This window comes from Aedes albopictus, chromosome 3 (assembly GCF_035046485.1).
Source record: "Aedes albopictus strain Foshan chromosome 3, AalbF5, whole genome shotgun sequence".
Lineage (NCBI taxonomy): Eukaryota > Metazoa > Arthropoda > Insecta > Diptera > Culicidae > Aedes > Aedes albopictus.
The window spans coordinates 290,488,432-290,511,885 of NC_085138.1; the positions used below are offsets into that span (position 1 = coordinate 290,488,432).

The following is a 23,454-nucleotide window of genomic DNA, read 5'->3' on the forward strand; positions in this document are numbered from 1 at the left end:
CTTGGTAAATTTGAAATCATTTTTATGCTGGTCATTACCGCAAGCCGCCTTTCAGTTAGTTTTCACAACAAAATTAATTTCAGTATAAAGGGTTAGTTGTAAATATAAAATTGACAGTATTTATCTGTTGAATTGAAGCGAAACTCAGTCTGCACAAATTTAGTGGCGATGTATATATTTAAATTGATCCTGCATAGTTCATTTTACGAGCCGTTTTTAAGAATGAAATTTTAGCAGGAGATAGCGTCCAAATCATTGAAAATCGATATCAACATCAATATTGTTGTCACTTCGTAAAATGGCTCAAAGTAATTTCAACCGCAAGCCGTTATTCAGTGTAGGAAAACAAAAACTATTTCTGAGCAGTGCTGAAAATTTCATTTCGTCATATCTAAATTCAATCACAATTTTTCCGTGACTTTCTTACAGAACCGAGCTAGCCGCACAAGTTTTTCATATACCCTATTCTCAGGTTCAGCTTCTAAAATAAGCTGTAGGTGATTCAATTTAGATGTGACGAAATGATTTTTTCAGCACTGTTTCTGAGTAAGATCAACCCAGTGGCTGAGTAGAAATTTACCTCGGTAGGTGATAATTAGAACCTGACAAATGTACATTTATTCGTTGAGTGGTAGGTAAGTTAATCGCCAAGATGTATGCAACACACGAACCAATACATATATTTATGTTCGATACGCTCATAAATTACGTCACATTAAAATTTTCCATTTTAAATCACTTTTCTCCCTCTACGTCAAAATTTTAACATATTCATCTCCAAAATGTGTGCATGGATTATTACACTTTGTGAGTACCTCTTAAAGCATGTCGTGATTCACGATTGCTCCCTTGCCTAAGCGAAGCACACGCTTAAAAATGTTACATTAATATGTGTACTATACGTAACGTGTACACCTGTAAACAATTTTACTCAGTTTCTGATTTGGTCTCACTCAGAAATCGAAAAATCCGAAAAATCCCTTGTTTTTGCTCAGTTTCCATTTATTGACTAATCCGAATTCCTGTTTGGTAGTGGTTTGTGCTCAGAATTCCCGTGTTAATCTATCTGTAAGAACTTTGTAAACATCTTTTCAATAACAAATTTTGAAAACGACGTATAATCAATGCTACACCATTGATTATACGTCGTTTTCAAAATTTGTTACTGTTTTGTCCTCACGTATATGGATAGGCTTGCAGTAGGTTTCGTGAGACTTTTTTGGACAACGCAATGGTGGGACAACTCATTGGCAACGGGTTGTCGCACTTAGCTTAAACGAGTAAGAAAAATAATCGATTTTTCGATTTCTGAGTAAGATTATCGCAGCCTCTGAGTAGAATTTTTTCTTGGTGTACTAATTATAACCAGGTAAGCGGTAAGTTAATCGCCGTGATGTATGCAGCACACGACCCATTAAATGTACTAATGTGTTTGGGACGTTCTCAAATTACGTTACATAAAAATAGTCCTTTTTCAACCACTTTTTCCCTTGCAATCAAATTTTTTGCATTGTATCTCCAAAACATGTATCGGAATCATCACATTTTGCAGATATACCTAAAAATTTGACGTGATTTATGATCGCTCCCTTACCAGTTACAACGCACACGCTTAAAAAATGCTACATCAAAAGGTGTATAATATATATATTCACTACTCTTCGAGCTTAAAATAGATCTTCATAACCACTCCGTTGAATATGCAACTTAAATTTACTACATATACTATTGGGCTACAGTAGTAAATGGTTTTCGCTACAACTTTGTTAATCTAAAACAATGCGAGTTAAATTCACAGCTCAGGTGAATTATTTTAGGGTCCACGATAAGTGTTCGTGGAAAATGGGAACGTAGGAATGAGAAGTATTTATTTTGTGGTAAATAACTCGCAAACTTTCAAATATTTCTGAATGGCTTTCTGAAATGGCTTGAAATATCCAAACCAAATTCAACTACAACCTATTCCCTATCAAATAAAACATGTTGCGGCTCAATCGATTCACATTTACCTACTAGGAAAAACTTTTTTCGGAGTTGATGCCAATAAATTTTTATTTTCCCATACAACGTTGACCCATACTACTGTATATTTACAACTCAGGGATCAGAAATGTGTAATTTGATGAGATCGCTTTAGTTTTATCAAGACTTTACAGATATTTATCGCTTCTATTGATTTGGTTCACTTTTGTAGTTCCAGCGAAGCACCTAACGCTGGTTATGCAAGACTACCGGTCTCTAATGTGGTCTGAGCATATACTCTTGCTAACCGTTCATCAGGTTATAAAAAAAGCCGCGGTTTGATGTGTCGCATGCACGGGTTTGGTTCATTTTAATATTTGGCCATTTCCGGCGAGAATGAAATCCGGAACCGATTCCGGGACACTACCGGTTCAGATATGGTCTGAGACTATTTTCCTACTAACCGTATATCGAAAAAGCCGCTATTTGATGTGTCGCATGCATGAGTGTGGTACACTTTTATATTTGACCACTTCCGGCGGGACACCCGGAACCGGTTCCGGGACACTACCGGTTCAGATATGGTCTGAGACTATTTTCCTACTAACCGTTCATCAGGGTTAATGAAAAAGCCGCTATTTGATATGTCGCATGCATGGGTTTGTAGCATTTTAATATTTGACCACTTCCGGCGGGACACTCGGAGCCGGTTCCGGGACACTACCGGTTCAGATATGGTCTGAGACTATTTTCTTGCTTACAGTTGATCAGATTATCGAAAAAAGCCGCGGTTTGATGTGTCGCATGCATGGGTTTGTAGCATTTTCATATCTGGCTCCTTCCTGGGGTACCGGTCCGGAACACCTAAATGGCCATAACTCCGGAACGGCTGGACCGATTCAAACCATTTTCAATAGGAAACAATGGGACCAGATTCCGCGTCGAATGAACCGTCGGTCATTAAAATCGGTTGAGGTTTACTGCCAAAAAGTGATGTGAGTTTTTTTGTACACACACATACACACACACATACATACATACACACACACAGACATCACCTCAATTCGTCGAGCTGAGTTGATTGGTATATGTGACTCGATCCTCAGGGCCTTCTATCAAAAAGTCGTTTTTGGAGTGAACATATAGCCTTTCCAGTACACTTAGTGTACGAGAAAGGCAAAAACGCAAGATATTTGAATTTTAGTAAATTCCATATTTTAAAAAGTTGTAAAACTCGATATTGAGCTAAAACTCAAAAACTGTTCTACTTTAAATTTTTTGAAGCACGGTTTCGTTCCAAAAATGTTGGTCGTTGACAGAAGTTCACGACTTTCGTTTTATTTTGTAAACTAGTGTTATCATCAGCCCAGAGTATGTTGGTGAATAATCTGATGAAATCCAGCTAACAAACGTCTTTTTTACCGAAATTTTGTATAAAAGTTTTCAATTTACTCCTGAAATTCGTCAAAAAATATCGGTATGAACCCCTACGATCACTTACTTTCCACTTCAAGAATTCCGCTATATACTCCTACATCGATGTTTTCACCTGAACATATTTTAGAAATTGAACAATTAAAAAAACATGTTTAAGGATTTCACTAAACTTAAATTAATCCATAAATCGCCAAAATACTCTTTTCAGTGTCTCCAAACTTTCTCATTTAAGTAGACTGCCGTGAATCGCAAGTCAGTCCCATATGTAAAAAGTAGGCATTGAGAAAATGGCCTCTGAAGTTTTCAAATTCGATTTCCATGCGAAACTTTAAAAAATCGCCATGAATTGAAAACTTTTGCGATCATCATGAAACTTTCACATATTGTTTCAAACGTGAATATGTAACAGTGAAAAATCTAAAACAGGCTAAAATAGTGTTAGGTTTTGTACCGGAGGGCGCACAAGTTCGTAATGGGACTGACTTGCGATTACATATCATTATGGGACAATCTGGCTTGGTGTTGTTTTTCAATTTAACTGAACAAACTATATATTTTTTGTACGCAGCTGAAAGATCATCCGAAGAAAGCTCGAAAACGGTCATTAACTCATTTTTGCCCAAAATGCAGATGGGACTGACTTGCGATTCACGGCAGTAGAGTTCTATAAAAAAAAAACAAAAAGTCTGTCAGCCCTTAAAAAACACACGATTTACAATTCATTATTTCTTCACAATAAAAACATTCTAGCTGCTATAAATGATTGAAATACGTAGGAAACAAACTAAAGTTGTAAGCCAACTGATAATATGTTAAGGTTGTCTATGGCCGGCTGTTCGGGCTCGAAAGAAGTTGATCATCAATATTAATTTCTATTCCCGATCAGCCTAGATAGCCGTGTAGTGGCGGTAGCAGTTCCTTCAACTGGCTAAGAATATCACTACGGATTGTCTGATCCGGTGGTAAGAGCCCACCAAACAGGCTACCCCTAATTCATGGTGTCATGCGGCTTAATGTGTACTGTGCCTAGGAATGGATGGTTAGGGGGTCTAATAAAAACCTAACCGCTAACGGTGCCAGTGGAGTACCAGGGCACCCTCCACAGTATTTTGCCCTTACTGTGTTAAACGGAGCAATGACGCAGTGGACCTTATTAATTTCCTGTAAATAGTAAAAAAAAAATGAGTATCTTAAAAATTATCCAATCAAATCTTCACCACGCGAAGGGTGCTTCAGCTGTGCTCAGCAGAAGATTTATTAGAGAACAGTTAGACGTGGGCTTAATTCAAGAGCCCTGGGTAAATAGTGGAAGGGTAATTGGTTGCTCTTCGCAGAATTGAAGAATTTTGTACGACGAAAGTCGGTCTAATCCAAGAACAGCCATTTTAGTAAACAGGAGAACAAAATGTGTCCCAATTACTGAGTTTATTACAAGAGACATTGTTGCGATTAAAATGGAGGTCCCAACAATCCAGGGAAAAACTGAGGTATGCATTGCTTCTGCATATTTTCCTGGAGACGTTGATGATGTGCCTCCATCTTTGGTCGTAAGTGTTGTTAATTATTGCAAAAAAATAAACGCCCAATTTGTAATAAGGTGCGATGCAAATGCCCATCATACCATATGGAGCAGTACAGATATTAATAAAAGAGGTGAGGATCTCCTGAATTACATTTCGTCTAATAACATAGACATATGTAATAAAGGGAATTCTCCAACTTTTGATAATGCTATTCGACAGGAAGTTTTAGATCTTACGCTTTGTAGCTATCTGCTATCAGATAAGGTCGCGAGCTGGCATGTTTCTGATGAGGAATCATTGTCAGATCACAAACATATCAGGTTTGATTATAAAGCCGGATCAAATTTAATTGAAAGCTATAGAAACCCAAAGAAAACTAACTGGGACATCTACAGCTTTTATTTAATGAATGGAAATTCATATAAGGGTGAGCAGATCTTGTCTGTTTCACAGTTGGAAAATGCATCTGATGAGATTATTGATAAAATGATTTCATCATATCATGCTAGCTGCCCAATCCGACAGAGGTCATCCAACAGGGATGTCCCTTGGTGGAATGATAAGCTGGCAGATCTGAGGAAGAAATCTAGACGGTTGTTCAATAGAGCAAAAGTTACATCTGATTGGGTTCAGTATAAACAAGCCCTTACAGAATACAACAGAGAATTGAGACTAGCCAAATGGAAGGACTGGAGACGGGTATGTGAAGACATCAATAACGCTCCTACGGCTGCAAGGCTTCATAAAGTCCTTTCGAAAGACCATTCAAATGGTCTTGGAAGTCTTATAAAGGAATACGGAGTTTTACTGTTGATTCTTCTGAAACATTGGAAGTGGTGATGAGAACTCACTTCCCAGGATCGATTCCTTATTCGGATGAAGAACAGGACTCGGATAAGGCAAGACATGCGTGGTCGACCAATGCCTATCAAAAAGCTTGTGAAATCTTCACACCGTCGAGGGTTGAATGTTGAATGGGCATTGAACTCCTTTCAACCTTTTATATCTGCCGGGGAAGATGAAATTTTCCCAGCTTTACTTCAACATGGAAAAGAGGCGATTTGTACGCTCTTAACCGAAATAATCAGAGCCAGTATTACTTTAGCTTACATACCTAAGGCGTGGCGGAAGGTTCGTGTTGTTTTTATCCCAAAAGCTGGCAAACGGGACAAAACAACTCCAAAAGCCGTCAGACCCATAAGCCTTTCTTGTGTTCTGTTAAAGACCATGGAGAAAATAGTGGATGACTTTGTCAAGTCTACCAGCTTAGTAGAAATGCCTCTAAGCAAATTTCAATTTGCTTATCAAACAGGCAAATCTACTATAACATAACAGCGCTACAGTCGCTAGTTAGCAAAATTGAGAAATCGTTTCAAGCCAAGGAAATAGCCGTGGTTGCTTTTCTCGATATTGAAGGAGCATTCGATAACGCATCCTACAGCTCAATGCGTTCTGCAATAATGGAAGCAAGGGGCTTGGATAAATGCATTATTGAATGGATAATATCGATGCTTAGAGATCGAGAGATCTCTTCCGTTCTTGGAGGTGCGCAACTATCAGTAAGATCTGCGAAGGGCTATCCTCAAGGAGGAGTACTATCGCCCTTATTGTGGTCTTTGGTAGTGGACGAACTCCTTAAAAAACTCATCAATCAAGGCTTTGAGGTTATTGGATACGCAGATGATGTAGCTATTCTGATACGTGGAAAATATGACGACACGATATCTAGCCGGCTACAATCTGCGTTGAGTGTTAACATCAAATGGTGCCGAGAGGAGGGATTAAACGTAAACCCTCCAAAAACTGTAATTGTACCTTTTAATAGAAGGTTAAAAATAAATCTTACTGAACCTTCTTTAGATGGAGTTCAAATTCAGTTCTCAGAAGAAGTTAAACATCTTGGGATAACTTTGGACAAAAGACTGAATTGGAATTCTCATTTAAACAATGTTTTAACCAAGGGTACCAATGCCCTTTGGGGCTGCAGCAAAGCCTTAGGAAAAACCTGGGGTCTTAGACCTAACATGATTCACTGGATCTATGCTGCAATAGTCCGGCCTAAGATTACTTATGCTTCACTTGTTTGGTGGCCCAAAACAAATGAGGTAACCTGTCAAAAGAAGCTAAGCAAGCTACAAAGACTTGCTTGTATATCTATGACAGGAGCAATGAAAAGCGCTCCATCAGTTGCTTTGGATCCCCTTCTCAATTTACTACATTACAATAAAGTTCTAGACGGGGATCTTGCTGGAAATTTGAGGATCATCAAAGACTTCAAATTAAACATGGACATAAAAACAGTAGAAGATTGGATGATAACGAAGACCAACTATGATGTTCCCTTCAAAGTGGTGAAACCATGTTGCTATGTGTGGGATGCTGGTGGGCCAAGTTTACGTCCAGGTTCTATTGAATTTTATACTGATGGGTCCAAGATGGGGGAAAATACTGGAGCTGGTGTTTTTGGCCCCGGTATCAGTAAAGCTATACCAATGGGATGCAGTCCCACTGTATTTCAAGCGGAGGTTCAAGCCATTCTAGAGTGTGCCAACATTTGTCTGAAAAGAAATTATAGGTTTGCCAAGATCTGTATTTTTTGGACAGTCAGGTGGCTCTAAATGCGCTAAAAGCTTTCACGTGTCAATCAAAGCTAGTGTGGGAATGCATTATTTCTCTGAAGCAATAGGCCAGTAGGAACGAGGTAACTTTATACTGGGTGCCCGGTCATTGTGGAACTCTGGGAAATGAAAACGCCGACAATTTAGCTAGACAGGGTGCGGCATCAAGCTTTGTAGGCCCTGAACCTTTCTGTGGAGTTCCTGAGTGTGCTCTTCGGATGAAACTAAAAACTTAGGAAATGTCCACGGTAGAATCTAATTGGAATGCCACGGATACATCCAAGCAAGCAAAAAGGTTCATAAAACCCAGTGCAGAAAAAGCCAGGTCCATATTGAATTTAAACAAAATAGATCTCAGGGTAATTACTGGTCTGATGACTGGCCACTGCCCGAGTAAATATCATCTAAGTAAGATTGGAAAAATCCAATCCTCCAAGTGTCGTTTCTGTCAAACGGAAAACGAAACTGCCGAGCATTTACTCTGCAACTGCGGAGTGCTGTACCATCACAGATTGGCGATATTTGGTAAAGGGTTTCTAGAGCCCTTGGAAATTTGGAGAAGTAATCCCAACAGGGTAATAAACTTTATAAAACGAGTTGTGCCTAGTTGGGATCAGGTGTTACATCAACCATTGTCCATCACAGCTCAATTGTGACAGGATACTTGACTAGCACCAAATTAAATATGGGTCATACCACAATATTCCTAAAGAATGGACGCAGCGGATAAAAGGCTCTACAGATGAGGAAAAAAAAATGTTATAAAGGCCTAACGTACTCATTTGCTTAGGGTATCCATTATTCCCCTAATCCCCCTTAACCAATAAATTTTTAAATTTTATGTTTAAGTGAAATTAGAGTTCTCCAGAAAATTTATTACCAAATCCGATGAGTACATATTCAACGAGAAGGCACGGTAAAGGCTGGGTATGCTGCGCAATTCAGATCCCATTGTGATCCACTAGCCTCTGCCCAGCAACTCCTATCCCTACCTCCACGCGGTACCGGCCGGAAACTATGAGCAACCTTAGGGAAGATCGGGTAACCAACCCCGGTGGGAACTTTGGTCGTAGGCTGACAGGGAAGGGGGGGTTTGCTTCGGCAAACCTGAGCGTCTGTTCTCCAGGAGGAGCGGCTCACAACAGCGTCTGATCCCCATGTTAGGGGCGGCTGATCTACGTCCGAGTGCCAGGGAAGGACTCTAAGCTCAACTGTGCACTATGGTCCTCCGGAAAGTAGGGGGTTGGTGTCAGGCCCTACGAGCCAGCCGTAAAAACCCATTGTAACGGAAAATCAGCAACAGAATAATACGAACCGAGACCAACGGCAACGACCCCAGCGAACAAAAAGGACTTGCGATTGGAAACTCGGTACGTGGAACTGCCGATCTCTCAACTTCATTGGGAGCACCCGCATACTCGCCGATCTACTGAAGGACCGCGGGTTCGGCATCGTAGCGCTGCAGGAGGTGTGTTGGACAGGATCCATGGTGCGAACGTTTAGAGGTAATCATACCATCTACCAGAGCTGCGGCAACACACGCGAGCTGGGAACAGCTTTCATCGTGATGGATGATATGCAGAGGCGCGTGATCGGTTGGTGGCCGATCGACGAAAGAATGTGCAGGTTGAGGATCAAGGGCCGATTCTTCAACTTCAGCATAATAAACGTGCACAGCCCACACTCCGGAAGTACTGATGATGACAAGGACGCATTTTACGCGCAGCTCGAACGCGAGTACGATCCCCAAGCCCAAGAGTACTGCCCAAGCCACGACGTCAAGATCATCATAGGAGATTTGAACGCTCAGGTAGGCCAGGAGGAGGAATTCAAACCGACGATTGGTAAGTTCAGCGCCCACCAGCAAACGAACGAAAACGGCCTACGACTCATTGATTTCGCCGCCTCCAAAAATATGGCCATACGTAGCACCTTTTTCCAACACAGCCTCCCTTATCGTTACACCTGGAGATCACCACAGCAGACGGAATCTCAAATCGACCACGTTCTGATTGACGGACGGCACTTCTCCGACATCATCGACGTCAGGACCTATCGTGGCGCCAACATCGACTCCGACCACTATCTGGTGATGGTCAAACTGCGCCCAAAACTTTCCGTCATCAACAATGTACGGTACCGGCGACCGCCACGGTACAACCTAGAGCGACTGAAGCAACCGGATGTCGCCTCAGCATACGCGCAGAACCTCGAAGCCGCGTTGCCAGACGAGGGCGAGCTGGATGAGGCCCCTCTAGAGGACTGCTGGAGTACAGAGAAAGCAGCCATCAACGACGCAGCCGAGAGCACCATCGGGTACGTGGAACGGAATCGACGGAACGAATGGTTTGACGAAGAGTGCAGAACGGTTTTGGAGGAGAAGAACGCAGCGAGGGCGGTAATGCTGCAGCAAGGGACTCGACAGAACGTGGAACGTTACAAACAGAAGCGGAAACAGCAGACCCGCCTCTTTCGGGAGAAAACGCGCCGCCTGGAAGAAGCGGAGTGTGAAGAAATGGAATTGCTGTGCCGTTCCCAAGAAACACGGAAGTTCTATCAGAAGCTCAACGCATCCCGCAACAGCTTCGTGCCGCGAGCCGAAATATGCAGGGATAAAGACGGAGGCCTCTTGACGGACGGACGTGAGGTGATCGAAAGGTGGAAGCAGCACTTCGATCAGCACCTGAACGGCGTGGAGAACGTAGGCACGGGAGCCCACGGCAACGGAAGGAACGACGACGCCAGTGCAACGGAGAACGGAAACGCAGTCAGGATCTGGGAAACCGAACAGCTACCGGAGGAGTGGAAAAAAGAGGTAAACTGCCCCATCCACAAGAACGGCGACCATTTGGAATGTGAGAACTTCAGGGCGATCACTATTTTGAATGCTGCCTACAAAGTGCTATCCCAGATCATCTTCCGTCGTCTTTCACCTAAAGTAAATGAGTTCGTGGGAAGTTATCAAGCCGGCTTCATCGACGGCCGGTCGACAACGGACCAGATCTTTACCGTACGGCAAATCCTCCAGAAATGCCGTGAATACCAGGTCCCAACGCACCACCTGTTCATCGACTTCAAAGCGGCATACGATAGTATCGACCGCGCAGAGCTATGGAGAATCATGGACGAAAACGGCTTTCCTGGGAAGCTGACTAGACTGATTAAAGCAACGATGGACGGTGTGCAAAACTGCGTAAGGGTTTCGGGTGAACTATCCAGTTCATTCGTATCTCGCCGGGGACTGCGACAAGGTGACGGACTCTCATGTCTACTCTTCAACATCGCGCTGGAAGGTGTGATGCGACGAGCCGGGCTCAACAGCCGGGGAACGATTTTCACAAAATCCGGTCAATTTGTGTGCTTGTACACCCGCCTGAAACGCGAATCAGCAAAGGTCGGACTGGTGGTGAATGCCTCAAAAACAAAGTATATGCTGGTAGGCGGAACCGAAAACGACCGGATCCGTCTGGGTAGTAATGTTACGATAGACGGGGATACTTTCGAGGTGGTGGAGGAATTCGTCTACCTCGGATCCTTACTGACGGCTGACAACAACGTGAGCCGAGAAATTCGGAGGCGCATCATCAGCGGAAGTCGGGCCTACTACGGGCTCCAGAAGAAACTGCGGTCGAAAAAGATTCACCCACGCACCAAATGCACCATGTACAAAACGCTAATAAGACCGGTGATCCTCTACGGGCACGAGACATGGACCATGCCCGAGGAGGACCTGCAAGCACTCGGAGTTTTCGAGCGACGCGTGCTAAGGACGATCTTCGGCGGTGTGCAGGAAAACGGTGTGTGGCGCAGAAGGATGAACCACGAGCTCGCTGCACTTTACGGCGAACCCAGCATCCAGAAGGTGGCCAAAGCCGGAAGGATACGTTGGGCAGGGCATGTTGCAAGAATGCCGGACAACAACCCTGCAAAGCTGGTGTTTGCATCGGATCCGGTTGGCACAAGCAGGCGTGGAGCGCAGAGAGCACGATGGGCGGACCAGGTGGAGCGTGACTTGGCGAGCACTGGGCGCGACCGAGGATGGAGAGCGGCAGCAACAATTCGAGTATTGTGGCGTACTATTGTTGATTATGTCTTGTCTTAATGATGTTGAACAAATAAATGTATGTATGTATATTCAACGAGAAAGGCACTATCACCACTAGGTGGATTAATCTGGGTCTTTTCATTCATTTTTGCATGAATAAAGTGATTTTTTTTTTGGAAAAAATCGTCCCTGTTTGAAAACTAAAAACATCCTACAGGCGTTTCAAGATTCTTAAGGAGGTTGAAGGTGGCTTCCTAGGGCCAAGGGGGTGCCAGGGGCGTTTCATGAGATTCCAGGGGGTTTCAGAGGGATTCCAGGGGCCTTATGGGTGATTAACGTGGTATTAGGGAGTACCGAGAGGTCTCAAGGGCATCCAGGGGGTCCCAGGGTTTTTTCAGGGATTCCCAGGAAGTTTAACGGGGGTTCATGGGGTGTTTCAGGGAATCCAGAGGGTTCCATTGGGTCTCAGTGGCGCTTCAGGGAGTCTCAGGAGCCTCCAGATGGTCTCAGGGGCGTTTCAGAGTGCAACATCAGCAGGGGTATAATGAGTTAAGTTATGACATAGTACCTAATTATCAAAATACGCGGAATATTGTATTTGCAATAAAACGTCATCCTGAAAAAAGTGACTAATAATTATAAGTAACCTATAATTGTGCAATGAGTGTACGCTCTCAGCACACTAGAGAATAAGCATAAAAAAGAGTGTCTGACTGTTGGATACCTTCCCTTACCTAACACCTATTCTGCGGTTCACTATATGTGGGAGGCTTGTCAATCACATTCCGATCTTGTGTGCTCTCCGATGATGGAGTGCTGCAAATCTAACTACAAGGCGAGGGGTGGTAGACGAGTGAGACAAAGTGGTTCGAATCTCAAATGCGTTCGTTGTGTTGTGTGCAATTGAACGGCGGTTTGAGTGCGCTAATGAAGCAAAGAGAACATGGCAAAATATAATTTTAAACGCACGAGTATTCCCGTTTTGGGCAGCCGAAAATAGATGCCTACGCACTCTCGCTGTATGATGGATGTAAACAGCATGGTTTGTGCCATATACTTTGGGACGGCTCTGGCTGGAATTTGGAAAACATGCGCTAATGTGTTGATTATTGGGGATACAATGAGGAGGAACAATAATTGGTGCAAATGATTTGTAGTGCATTATTTGTGGCATATACATGTTTTGAATTCCTGGTAATTCGACTATCATTAGTAGCAGTACTTTCACTGAGAACAATTGATGGGACTTATAGGATATAGGATTATAGGATAAATAACTCCACCGTAGTTTCGAATATCAGCTCTGCATTTCAAATTTTATTGGAAATTCAATTGTTTGGATTTCTATATCCCTAATGTCCACTAAAACCTAATCTCCCTATGAACAAGTATCGGGGCTTCGTTTCTTATATCCCGCAAACTTTCAATCCCACACATTTCATTAGTGCGATTTTAATAATCTAAACAGTCAATTCGTTCAATTGTTCGTAATACCTTCCGAAAAACCATTATAAATTGGTATCACCCAAGTGTATGTGGGGAATCGCGCCACTTGGGCGATGGCTTCTATATTCGTCTGTTTTCCACTATAACTCAGTCAAATTTGAACCAATTGACACAACTTTTGGAATGTGGTGAGATAGGTATAGTATCTACCCGTGTACAACATTTCAAGTCAATTGGTTCAAAATTGACTGAGTTATAGTGGGAAACAGACGGATATAGAAGCCACTGCCGAAGTAGCGCGATACCCTGTGTGGCCAATGCAGTGCCACCTGTTTGCCCATTTATCACGCGAACGATTCGGCCAAGAATGTCACCTGCATCAGCCCCCGCATGTATGTAGCTATGTGGTACCGCTACCGTCATGATCTCGCCACCCCAAGTGTGTCTGTCCGCTCGTGTGTGAATTATTATCGAACACGCGCGCATAGTCTAGCTGCAATCAATACGTAGTAGGTACCGACACAAGACAATATTAGGGGCATCATTAGAGGTGCTCTTTTTAGGCGGTGATTCAACAGAGTGGACATATCTATCTATGCACCTATCTACGCCAATCGATCAACGGTCGAACGTGTGAATATCGATGATGTTCTAATTGCCACCCATCGACGGACGACGACGACAACAGCGACACCGCCAATGTCACGCTCAGCAGAGGAGATAAACCAGAACCGCATCAATTGGAATACCGGTTTTACGTCTTCCTCGGCTCCGTGTCGAAGTGAATTATTGTTTTCCTCGCCATTGTCGTCGTGATAATTGTTTTTGTGAATGGCGCGCTGTGTGATTCGCGGTGGGTTCCGTGAGGAAAAGTGTTCAGCATTGCCATATTTGTGAAGCGACGACGTGCTCGCATAGCATGACGAACGCGCGCGCGAAGATTGCCTGTGTCGATGAAGAGTATACATCTGCTACGTGATCTGTATTTAGTGCTACTGCAATACTGGCTGTGAGGAAAGAAGTTTATGTGACGTGAGCGTGAGGCTACATGCAGTTGAAACGTATGATTACAGTTGACGTGAACAAGCAAAAAATTGTGGGAAAAGTAAGTAACTCTCTATATATTTTTCAATATTAATAATTCGAAACTTTTGCGTTATTCATTTTATTCAGCAGTTTTATAAGTGCATTTGATTAAGGCTTTTATTTTTTCTTTTCATCTTCTAATTCTTATTCTAATTTTTAAACTTCCTGGGGCGAATCAAGCTTTTCAGTTTAGTTTTCTATTAACACTTCCACAGTAATTATAAGCCTGCCAAGAAACGAAGTCATACACACTCAGCATGGTCCTGCTGAATACCCGCGTGTTTACCACGTTAACCACTTTAGCTACATGTGTGAGCATTCCCATCCCAATCATAAACGTAACAAATTGACACCAATTCACCGAATCCACCAAAGGGGATCCTAGCTATAACGACACATAATGGATTCCTCATCTGGCATCCGACGACGACTGATTGTAGCTATCCAAACATTTGCCCACAGCCAATCGGTCATAAATCAAAGCAGCATCTGTGGTTTGCGGTTTAGGATTCCACCAGAATGTAGCGCTTTCTATTTACGAGTGGTGTCTGCATTGATCAGATATTGCATGTGCACTAGGCTTGTGAAAACATGCTAAACCGTAAAATTGCCGGCATGTGTGTGTAAGGTTAATTGGCACTTTTGGATGGAAGCATCGTTGAGTAGTAATGTGCATATATTTTTAAACCGATAGCTGCACCTGTTGTCATCAATCATTCTGAAATGCTATACTTATCTGTATGTGCTATTCGTTCATTACTTTGTTTGTGGGCAAGAAATCACTTCGACTGCGTCAATGGATTGCTTAGACTGCAACTGTGTTGAATATATTAGGAACTGAGTATCAATTCCGTAGTTTTCAATACAAAGAGAATTTCAGTCCTTAAAGAGTCCTATTCACAGCTGTTCAAACTGGAAACAAAGATATGCACTCTTAAAAAATTAAAAATTTACATGTGACGTAAATCATCAACGTACGTAAACACTCCATGAGTGAATGGCAAATTTAACTTAATTTTACATCCATCATGTAAGCTCAGGTGAGTTGCGTAAGCCGTCAACAACCGCATTTCTCCAGATACGCAGAAACAGTATTGTTACGCATAGTTGCGTATCTTAAATTTTAAGACTACAATAATAACCCTTGAGAACCCCTGTGGTTGAATGCTATACAGCTAGACGAGAAAGAATGCTTATTGAATAATGAATAGAGATTATCAGTATAACGAGGAGGTGTTCCCGTGACAGGTCACCGAAATTGTAAGCTAATTATAAGGTAAATGTATTTATGTTGTATAATAAACTTTATTTTTAGCTTTTTAGCTAACTGTGACAGTAATTGTCGTGTTTTGCTGTGAGAGTCGGTTCACTGTTTGCCTCAAGAAGCACCTCCCGCAACAAGTATAACATGTATCATCTGTCTTACAATTCGGTGAAACAGTTCTGAGGTATCGTGGCTGCTGCACAGACCGGTATTCGAATCCATGTCGATATTTGGTTCTAGCGATTGCTAGCTCAACTTTGACCGTACTGGGAGGTGTGAATTTGTGTCAAACTTTTCTGCTCGTGGTTTCCCCGCCCTTGGCATCAGAACCAGGCTCTGTCGCTTCCTAACCTCTGGGAAAACTTTTTCGTCCAGGATCTTTTGCATATCAGACCTGAATATCTCGGGGGCCTCTGCAATGGCTACTATTAAGGTCAATTTCAGAACTCCGCCCGGACCTGGGGCCTTACCAGAGATGGGACCATTCATTTGCAAAGAGTTACATTCACACACATTGTATGGATGAATTTACCCAAGTAACACACTTGTCACCGAAGAGTCACGGCGGCGCAGGTTTTTGTTGCGCAGAAGTTACTGTGACTTACTCCTAGCTAGTAAGTGTATATTTGTTAGAAGTAGATCACAGTGACACAGTTTGCCGAATAACATTGGGATCGCAAACGCATACCAAAGTCGTTAGCGAGCTGTGAAGGCAACAAGGGAAGGTAAATTACATTCACGCCGTAGAGAGTTGCGATTGCTGCATCCTGTTGATTAAACTATTGATTCTACACCAAAATATTCTTCTACAAAGTTTCAGGTAAAACAAAAATGGAAAAGTGTTCCATACATTGATTTTTGCTGCGATGTTTCAGAAGCAAGTTAGCAGCAGTACGTAAATGATTGCAAATGAATGATCCCATCCTTGGGCCTTACCAACGCTAAGGAACTTTGATATCCCGCAAGTTCCACATCGGCGACCCTCTCGTCATCGCCAGCCCCAGTCCCCAGCTGTCCTACGAAAGGAGGCCAAGGACAAGAATCATGACGCGGAAAGCGCCCCTTGATGATCCCCTCCAGGCTCACAGAGGTCCAATTTTAAGAAAAGCTGGCAGAAACTCAATTTTTGAACATGTCTTATATGGGATACAGTATATTGAGCATTCATCCTCAATACCAGGAGTACTAACTGGCATTTAAAAAAATTGAAAATATTGATTTTGTATCTTGTTACAGCACCGAATAGTTGCTGATGGAAAAAGTGCTGAATTTTTGATAAAGAACACAAACAAGTTCAACCACTACAAAAGTCTATTGATATAAGTAATACAATTGCTTTCAAAAGTTTATTTTAAAAAAGACACTACACCGTCTTCAACCAGAGGTTGTACAGACTGAACAAGCAGTAACACATGACAACGGACAACACACTTAACACCCAGTGGCCCAGTGGAGAATTTTCCGTTTGACGAAAAGTTTTCCCCGATTGGAGCGGGAATCGAACCCACACCCCGAGGCTTACAAAACGCCTAGATGACTGACGCCTCTAGCCGCACGGCCACGAAGCCCACCATTTGTAAGTTCTTGTGTATATCAGACATCTGTATTGGGCAAGATATCAAAATAACACTTTTGGCTTCAAAATTGACATTACGTTCATTAGTACGAAAAATTCTTACACTTCCCGAGCAGAAGAAAATAACAAGAGAATAACATATCAAGGTATTTATCTTAAATACTACCATACCTTGATATGCCCTTCATTAGGTGGCAATAAGAGGCAGAATAACAAAAACGAATACCAAAATTTTGTATAAATAACACCTAGAAAATAACAAGTCTTGTTATTTTAATAATGAATGCATACCTGAAATTTCAGGTGCTGTATTTGTTATCCCAAAGTTATTGAATAACAAACTAATAACATTTATTGTTATTAAATGTTACATTTGTTCGATGACTTCATGATGTAATAACAAATCTTGTTCTTCGATTATTTTCACTGCTAAACCAACAAATACTACATCAATACCAAACTCTGATCAAATACCTCCAACTGTTATTGTGATGTTCTCATAACATTTCGTAGAATAACGCAGCAATAACAATTTTAGGTATTAGAGCACATGTTGCTCTTCGCATGGTATTTGTAAGGTATGCCCTTCTGCTCGGGTTCGACTTCAAAAAGTCTAACAAATCGCTCCCCGCTACTCCCCGCGGGGAGATTCCGTTCAAATGCTCGTTTATGTATGCAGAATCGGTTAAAGAAAAATGCAACTGCCAAGAGCTGCCAAAACAATAACGCCATGATGATATGTGTATAGTAAAATAGGGTATGTGTTCCATCATTAATCTCACGCTCCCATATTCATCCTATTCGAAAACAAGCGACTACAGCACCGATTGATTCCGTTCTTTTTGTTTCCATGGGTGCTCACTTCTAACAAAAAATACAAAAATAAGAAACAAAACAAACAGCGCTTCAATCCTTTGTTTTTCGTAGGATGAAAATGGGAGCTACATGCTTAAGAAGGGAACCAATACCCTAGTATGAAAAACATCAATTTTGTTCGGATTTTGTTCGAAGAAATGGACAAAAAATGAAAATGCCTTTAAAATGCAATTGAACGCTAAATCATGATCCAATACACTCATATAGGCTAAAACTAGCAGACTACTATGATTTGGAAATTTTTGCCAGGTATTTACAAATCTGGACCACTGTGTCGCTGCTCTGAAGGAACCATTGCATCTTTTGCTTTGGTCATAACGATCCTGTGGGCATCACCCCACGGATTCGCATTGACATTCTGACAGACAACCTCAAAGCAGGCCTTTTAGCTTGCCCTTATCTCAATCATCACCGCAACTTTAGCAGTGGTGACCACTACTCGCCGTTCGTTTCGCTCTTCCTCAATTCGTGCTCACTGTATCTTGCGCTGTATCCACCGCCTTGCCTGTAAGCAGGAACGGCGCAAAACCGCCGGTGGTCTTTCGCTCACAGCGGAACATAACACGTCGTTTAAGTATGATGTCTTCCACATACAACGACTTAGCAGTAGCCAGTCGCCTCTTCCCCTATCCGCTACCTGCTGTTGTTGTAGTCTATACAGTAGCGAACCACCAGTGTGAACTACTTTGTACCGACTAAAGGTACTTTTGGTACCGGCTGCGTGAGCTGCTCGATTGACCACCGCCGTGTAACGGATTTGTTTGCGTCCGCCACAAGTAGCTGTACCGAGGCTACCTCTGCGCCTGCCAGACCCTTCCGTAGCCGAACGGCTGCGGCGGGCACCTGTGACTCGCCGCAGTGCCGGGACGACCTCTTCCACGTCAGTCAAAGTTCATCACCTTCAGAGTCGCCTTCGCCGTAAAAGCCCTCACCTTGACACCCTCGCCAAAGACCTCTTCCGCCAGACTTTTGTAGGCGGCGCTCTTGCGCTCCTTATCGCGCTTGAGCCCGAGGATGATTTCATCCGTACGAGTACGGAGACGAAAATATTCTCATCAACTCGGAGCGGGAATCGAACCCTCACCCCATAGCATGGTGCGATTAGAAGCTTAGTTACCGTAACCGCAACGCTACGAGGCTCCACTAAACTGATTTTATTATGCACCCGACGTTTCCTTTTTTTTTATCAGTTCGTTTATTTAAAAGGCTCAGGCGTGCGTAGCACTTAACAGAGCCGACTTCAGTATAGGAAAATTTATAATAAAAAATATTTTTGTTTTATGATTAACAATAGAATCAAATTTAAGAAAGACACACACACACACACACACACACACACACACACACACACACACACACACACACACACACACACACACACACACACACACACACACACACACACACACATACATACACACACACACACACACACACACACACACACACACACACACACACACACACACACACACACACACACACACACACACACACACACACACACACACACACACACACACACACACACACACACACACACACACACACACACACACACACACACACACACACACACACACACACACACACACACACACACACACACACACACACACACACACACACACACACACACACACACACACACACACACACACACACACACACACACACACACACACACACACACACACACACACACACACACACACACAGAGAGATCAATCGTGATAAAAGGTCATCTGATTCAACGGACTACCAGTGGCTTCAGCTATTCTTTGTTTATCCTCCTCAATTAGAAGTTGTCGTTCATTCTCGTCCTCAATCCGTTCATACGTTGCAATCCGAGTCCTACCCTTGTTGGAAGTCGCATCAGAAATGGTGGTTAAACTGTTGTCGCTGTCGCTTAAGGACGGGTTGGCTTTGTTCTGCTTTTTGTGTACCTGGTTTAACGCCTGATTTTTTCGTTTTCGATTGTTTTTTTGTATTCGCTTTATTGTTCGATACTGATCCATCTACACTATCAGCATCGCTGGAAATCTCCTCTACTTTCTCCTCCATTTTATCAACTTCGGGCGCTATTGTTGCCGATCGTTGTTCGTTCCTCTATTGTTGCTCGTGTAGAAGCGGACATGACTTCTTCAAATGAGTGTCTGAATTACACTTGAAGCACTTGTCGATCAACCCGTCATAGTACAACCTACCCTTTCGATTGCAGAAATACAGAACCTCCGGGATTTCCTGCTCCAGGTCTATGTAGATACCGCGAACACCGGTGAACATAATGAGCTAGTACTCTGCCGGAAAGCGCTCGCGAACGGTACGTTTAACCGTCCCGTACTTTGCCATCACTGAGGTCAGATCGGCATCTGATATTTCTGACGGCAAGTCAAAAATACGCACATATCGAGTGTTACCTGCTCCTGACATTTGAACCTTCACCACCTTTCTATCGTTGTAATGGAAAGGAGCAATGCCAACGTGTTTTCCACTACTACTGTGCTTGACATATTGTATCACGTATGACAACGACCACACAAAAACCGAAAACAATTCGACGAATGAACAAAAACGTCTGTTCTCGAGATGCAAACTTAAACTCAACACGGTGGGGGCCCCACGGTTTGATACGTGTCTTTCATAGAGGAAAAATAAATATTAATGTTCGGCATCCAAACTTTGACTGTACCCTTTTGGTACATGACATCGGAAACACTTCAACAGTTCAACGGGATTGTTTAGCTGAGGAATACACTATCCTTGTTTCGAAATGTCGGGTGAAACATATTACTCGTTTTGCCTTTCTCTTACACCAAAGTGTGCTGAAAGGCTATATGTTCACTTAATAACCGAATTTTTGATAAAAAGGCTCTGTAAGTTCATCAACTAGTTGTGTATCAGTAGTCCAATTTTGGAGAAGATCAGACCATTGTCCCCGGAGTTATAAAGATTCTAGAAAAAGATAAAATTATCCGATAGCCAACTTTGAGCTGTTATATCTCAGGATTCAATGAACCGAATGCAATGAAATTTTGACCATTTATGACTTGTATAATGAGCTATGAAAAACCTTTGACTTAACTTAAAATTCTTTACACGGAAGAAAATTATAACAATTAGATTATTTTTCTAATAAAACACTAAATTATCCAAAACTTCAACATCGTTTCAAAATTCAAGATGCAAATTATAGTTCAATTGATTTTCCTCTAAATGTCTTATATATAAATGTGTTTTGAAGGAAAGTTACAACATAGCCGCTAATTAATTGAGAAAGTCATGGGATGCATATTAGAAATTGATTAATTTACTAAAGAAACGTGAAATGAATGAAATCGTTATAACTTTTTCTCTTGTTAAAAATTTAAAGTTAAGTTAAACGTTTTTAAGAGTTCATCATATAAGTCATGAATGGTCGAAATTTCATTGCAATCAGTTCATTGAATCCGGAGATATAAAAGCTCAAAGTTGGCTATCGAATAATTATACCCTTTTCAAGAATCTTTATATCTTCGTGAAGAATAGCCCGATCTTTTCCAAATTTGAACCACTGATACACAACTAGTTGATGAACTTACAGTAAAAAATTGAGAATATTTGATGCCCTTTTAAAAAAGTTACAGCGAGTTGAACATTTTTTGAAAAGTGAAAATTTTACCTGTCCCAGTTATTTTGAGTATCCCCTGTACGTCATATGTGACTTTGTGTTGGTTGTGTGCATAGCCGTTAACCCATAGCGAACGACTAATACTGTGCCCGTTGGCTACCGGATCCACGAGCTTGGCATCGCTCCTCAAGACTTCCGAGTACTTGGACTGTTCGGTCCTGATGATGATTACAATTGACAGCTGCAGGTACACTTTCTACGGCAGCTAATTAAAAGCCCCATAATAAATTTAAAAACAAATCTATGAATAATTCGAAAATTTCCAATAAATAAATAGGGGTGTAAGCAATAATAAAATAAAAAAGTTCCATAAACAAATCAAGGAGTGCATAAACGAATAAAAATTTCCCATTAATAATTGACTTTTGAGCAATAAAAAATGTCAGAATTTCCACAAATAAATGAACAATTGCAATAAAAAACCATATTTTTTCCAACCAAAAAATCGAACATTCTACATCATAGAGCTATGATAGAAAGACTGAAACTATGTGCGCAATTTAACAGACAATCGCTTCCTGTCCGAACTCGCTAACGCTCGTCGCACGTCTCTATTCGTATTATACCTGGTAAATTAGAGCCGAATTGACGCAGTTACGGCGCATCAGATTTCAGAAACGTTTGCGGCCTTCTGCCGCCTTAGTTCCTCAATCCTCTATGCGGCTTCGCCACATGGCTCTGCCACTACTCTTAACTAGAATTGCATTCAAGTTAATTGCTCATCGTGTCGTATTTGTTGCTAAATTTTCGATTACTTTCTGGATGTTTTTCAGTTGAGCATTTCCAAATTTATTATGGAAAATCGAATTTATTTATGGAAAATTCGAACTTTTTTGGTGGAAAAAATGTAGGTATTTATTGCAATTGAACAAAGAACCAAAGGTTTTCAAATTGTTCGATTAAATTAATAAAAATATATGAATATTCAACTAGAAATAAGAACAAAGTGTAATGCCACATAAAATTGTAGAAAAAAAAATTAAAATAAATATAAAAAACAAGTTTTTTTTTAATATGCGTTTATCCGAAATCCCCACAATGAAATTATGCGCCTACCATTGAGCGTCAACTAAATTCAGTTCGATCATTCAAAATTCGTGTTAAAAAAAATCCTGTTTTTTTTGCAATATGAATATAATCTTTATATTGATTAGTTGGTTATCACTTCCGACAATTCTACAACAGTCCACGATATATCACATATATATTATAATTTTGAGTTACATTAATATAAAAGTTAGAGAAAATATACGCCCTCTCCAAATGTTAGTCCAGATAAATATTAGATTTTTCAAAGTTGATGCATCCATAAAGTTTCATTGGTTGACGAGAGGCTTCTGAGGCTATATATGGCTATGTTGGAACGAAACACACTGAAAAATATTAACTCAATGTAGACACAAAAAAAAGTTTTTGTTAGAAAAACTTTTTTTCCTTTAATATCTCACAGCAACATTGTTCGGAGAAAATGTAGGTAATTGAAATACCTTTCTCCAGAAAAAAAAAATCATCGATTTAAAAACATAGGGTTTTTTGCAATATTGATTTTAATTGTTAAAACCTTTTTTTCCAGTGAAGAAAGTAGTTTTATATTTTTTTGATATGTTTCTAAAAAACTTCATGGAATTTCACGATACTCCGCCATACAACACTTTTTTGTAGCTCTTGTCATTTTTGAGTTACATCGATTTTAAAAAAAAATCAATGAAAAAAAATTAGGCCCTCTTCAAAAAATACTCTTGAAAAATTCCGAAAAACAAAGTGTGCAAAGTTGCTTAGAAACACGTATTGTTTATGTCCACCAAGTTTCATTCGATTCTGAGAGGGTGCTGAGAGGTGCAACCGTTGGTCGAGTTGGCGCGAAATTCGTCTATTCATGGAAATTTCAGACCACTTTCTACAACGCCTAAATGTATTCAATTCTGATTCTACTATATCGAACCGGTTGCCT

The 23,454-nt window shown here is 41.4% G+C and overlaps 1 protein-coding gene across 2 annotated transcripts in view; it reads left to right on the top strand.

Annotated features, from left to right (window-relative positions):
- Positions 1 to 23,454, top strand: part of LOC115257530 (uncharacterized) — a 47,074-nt gene that overhangs the window by 10,619 nt on the left and 13,001 nt on the right. Inside the window, exon 2 of one of the 2 annotated variants that reach the window (XR_009999538.1) lies at positions 13,542 to 14,136. Coding sequence is in view for 1 of the 2 variants with exons in the window: in XM_062861239.1 (XP_062717223.1) it covers positions 9,027 to 11,642 (2,616 nt within the window). In the remaining variant the exon portion in view is untranslated. Of the gene's footprint in view, positions 1 to 9,025; positions 14,137 to 23,454 lie in introns of those variants that run through there. The other variant, XM_062861239.1, reaches the window with a different exon arrangement.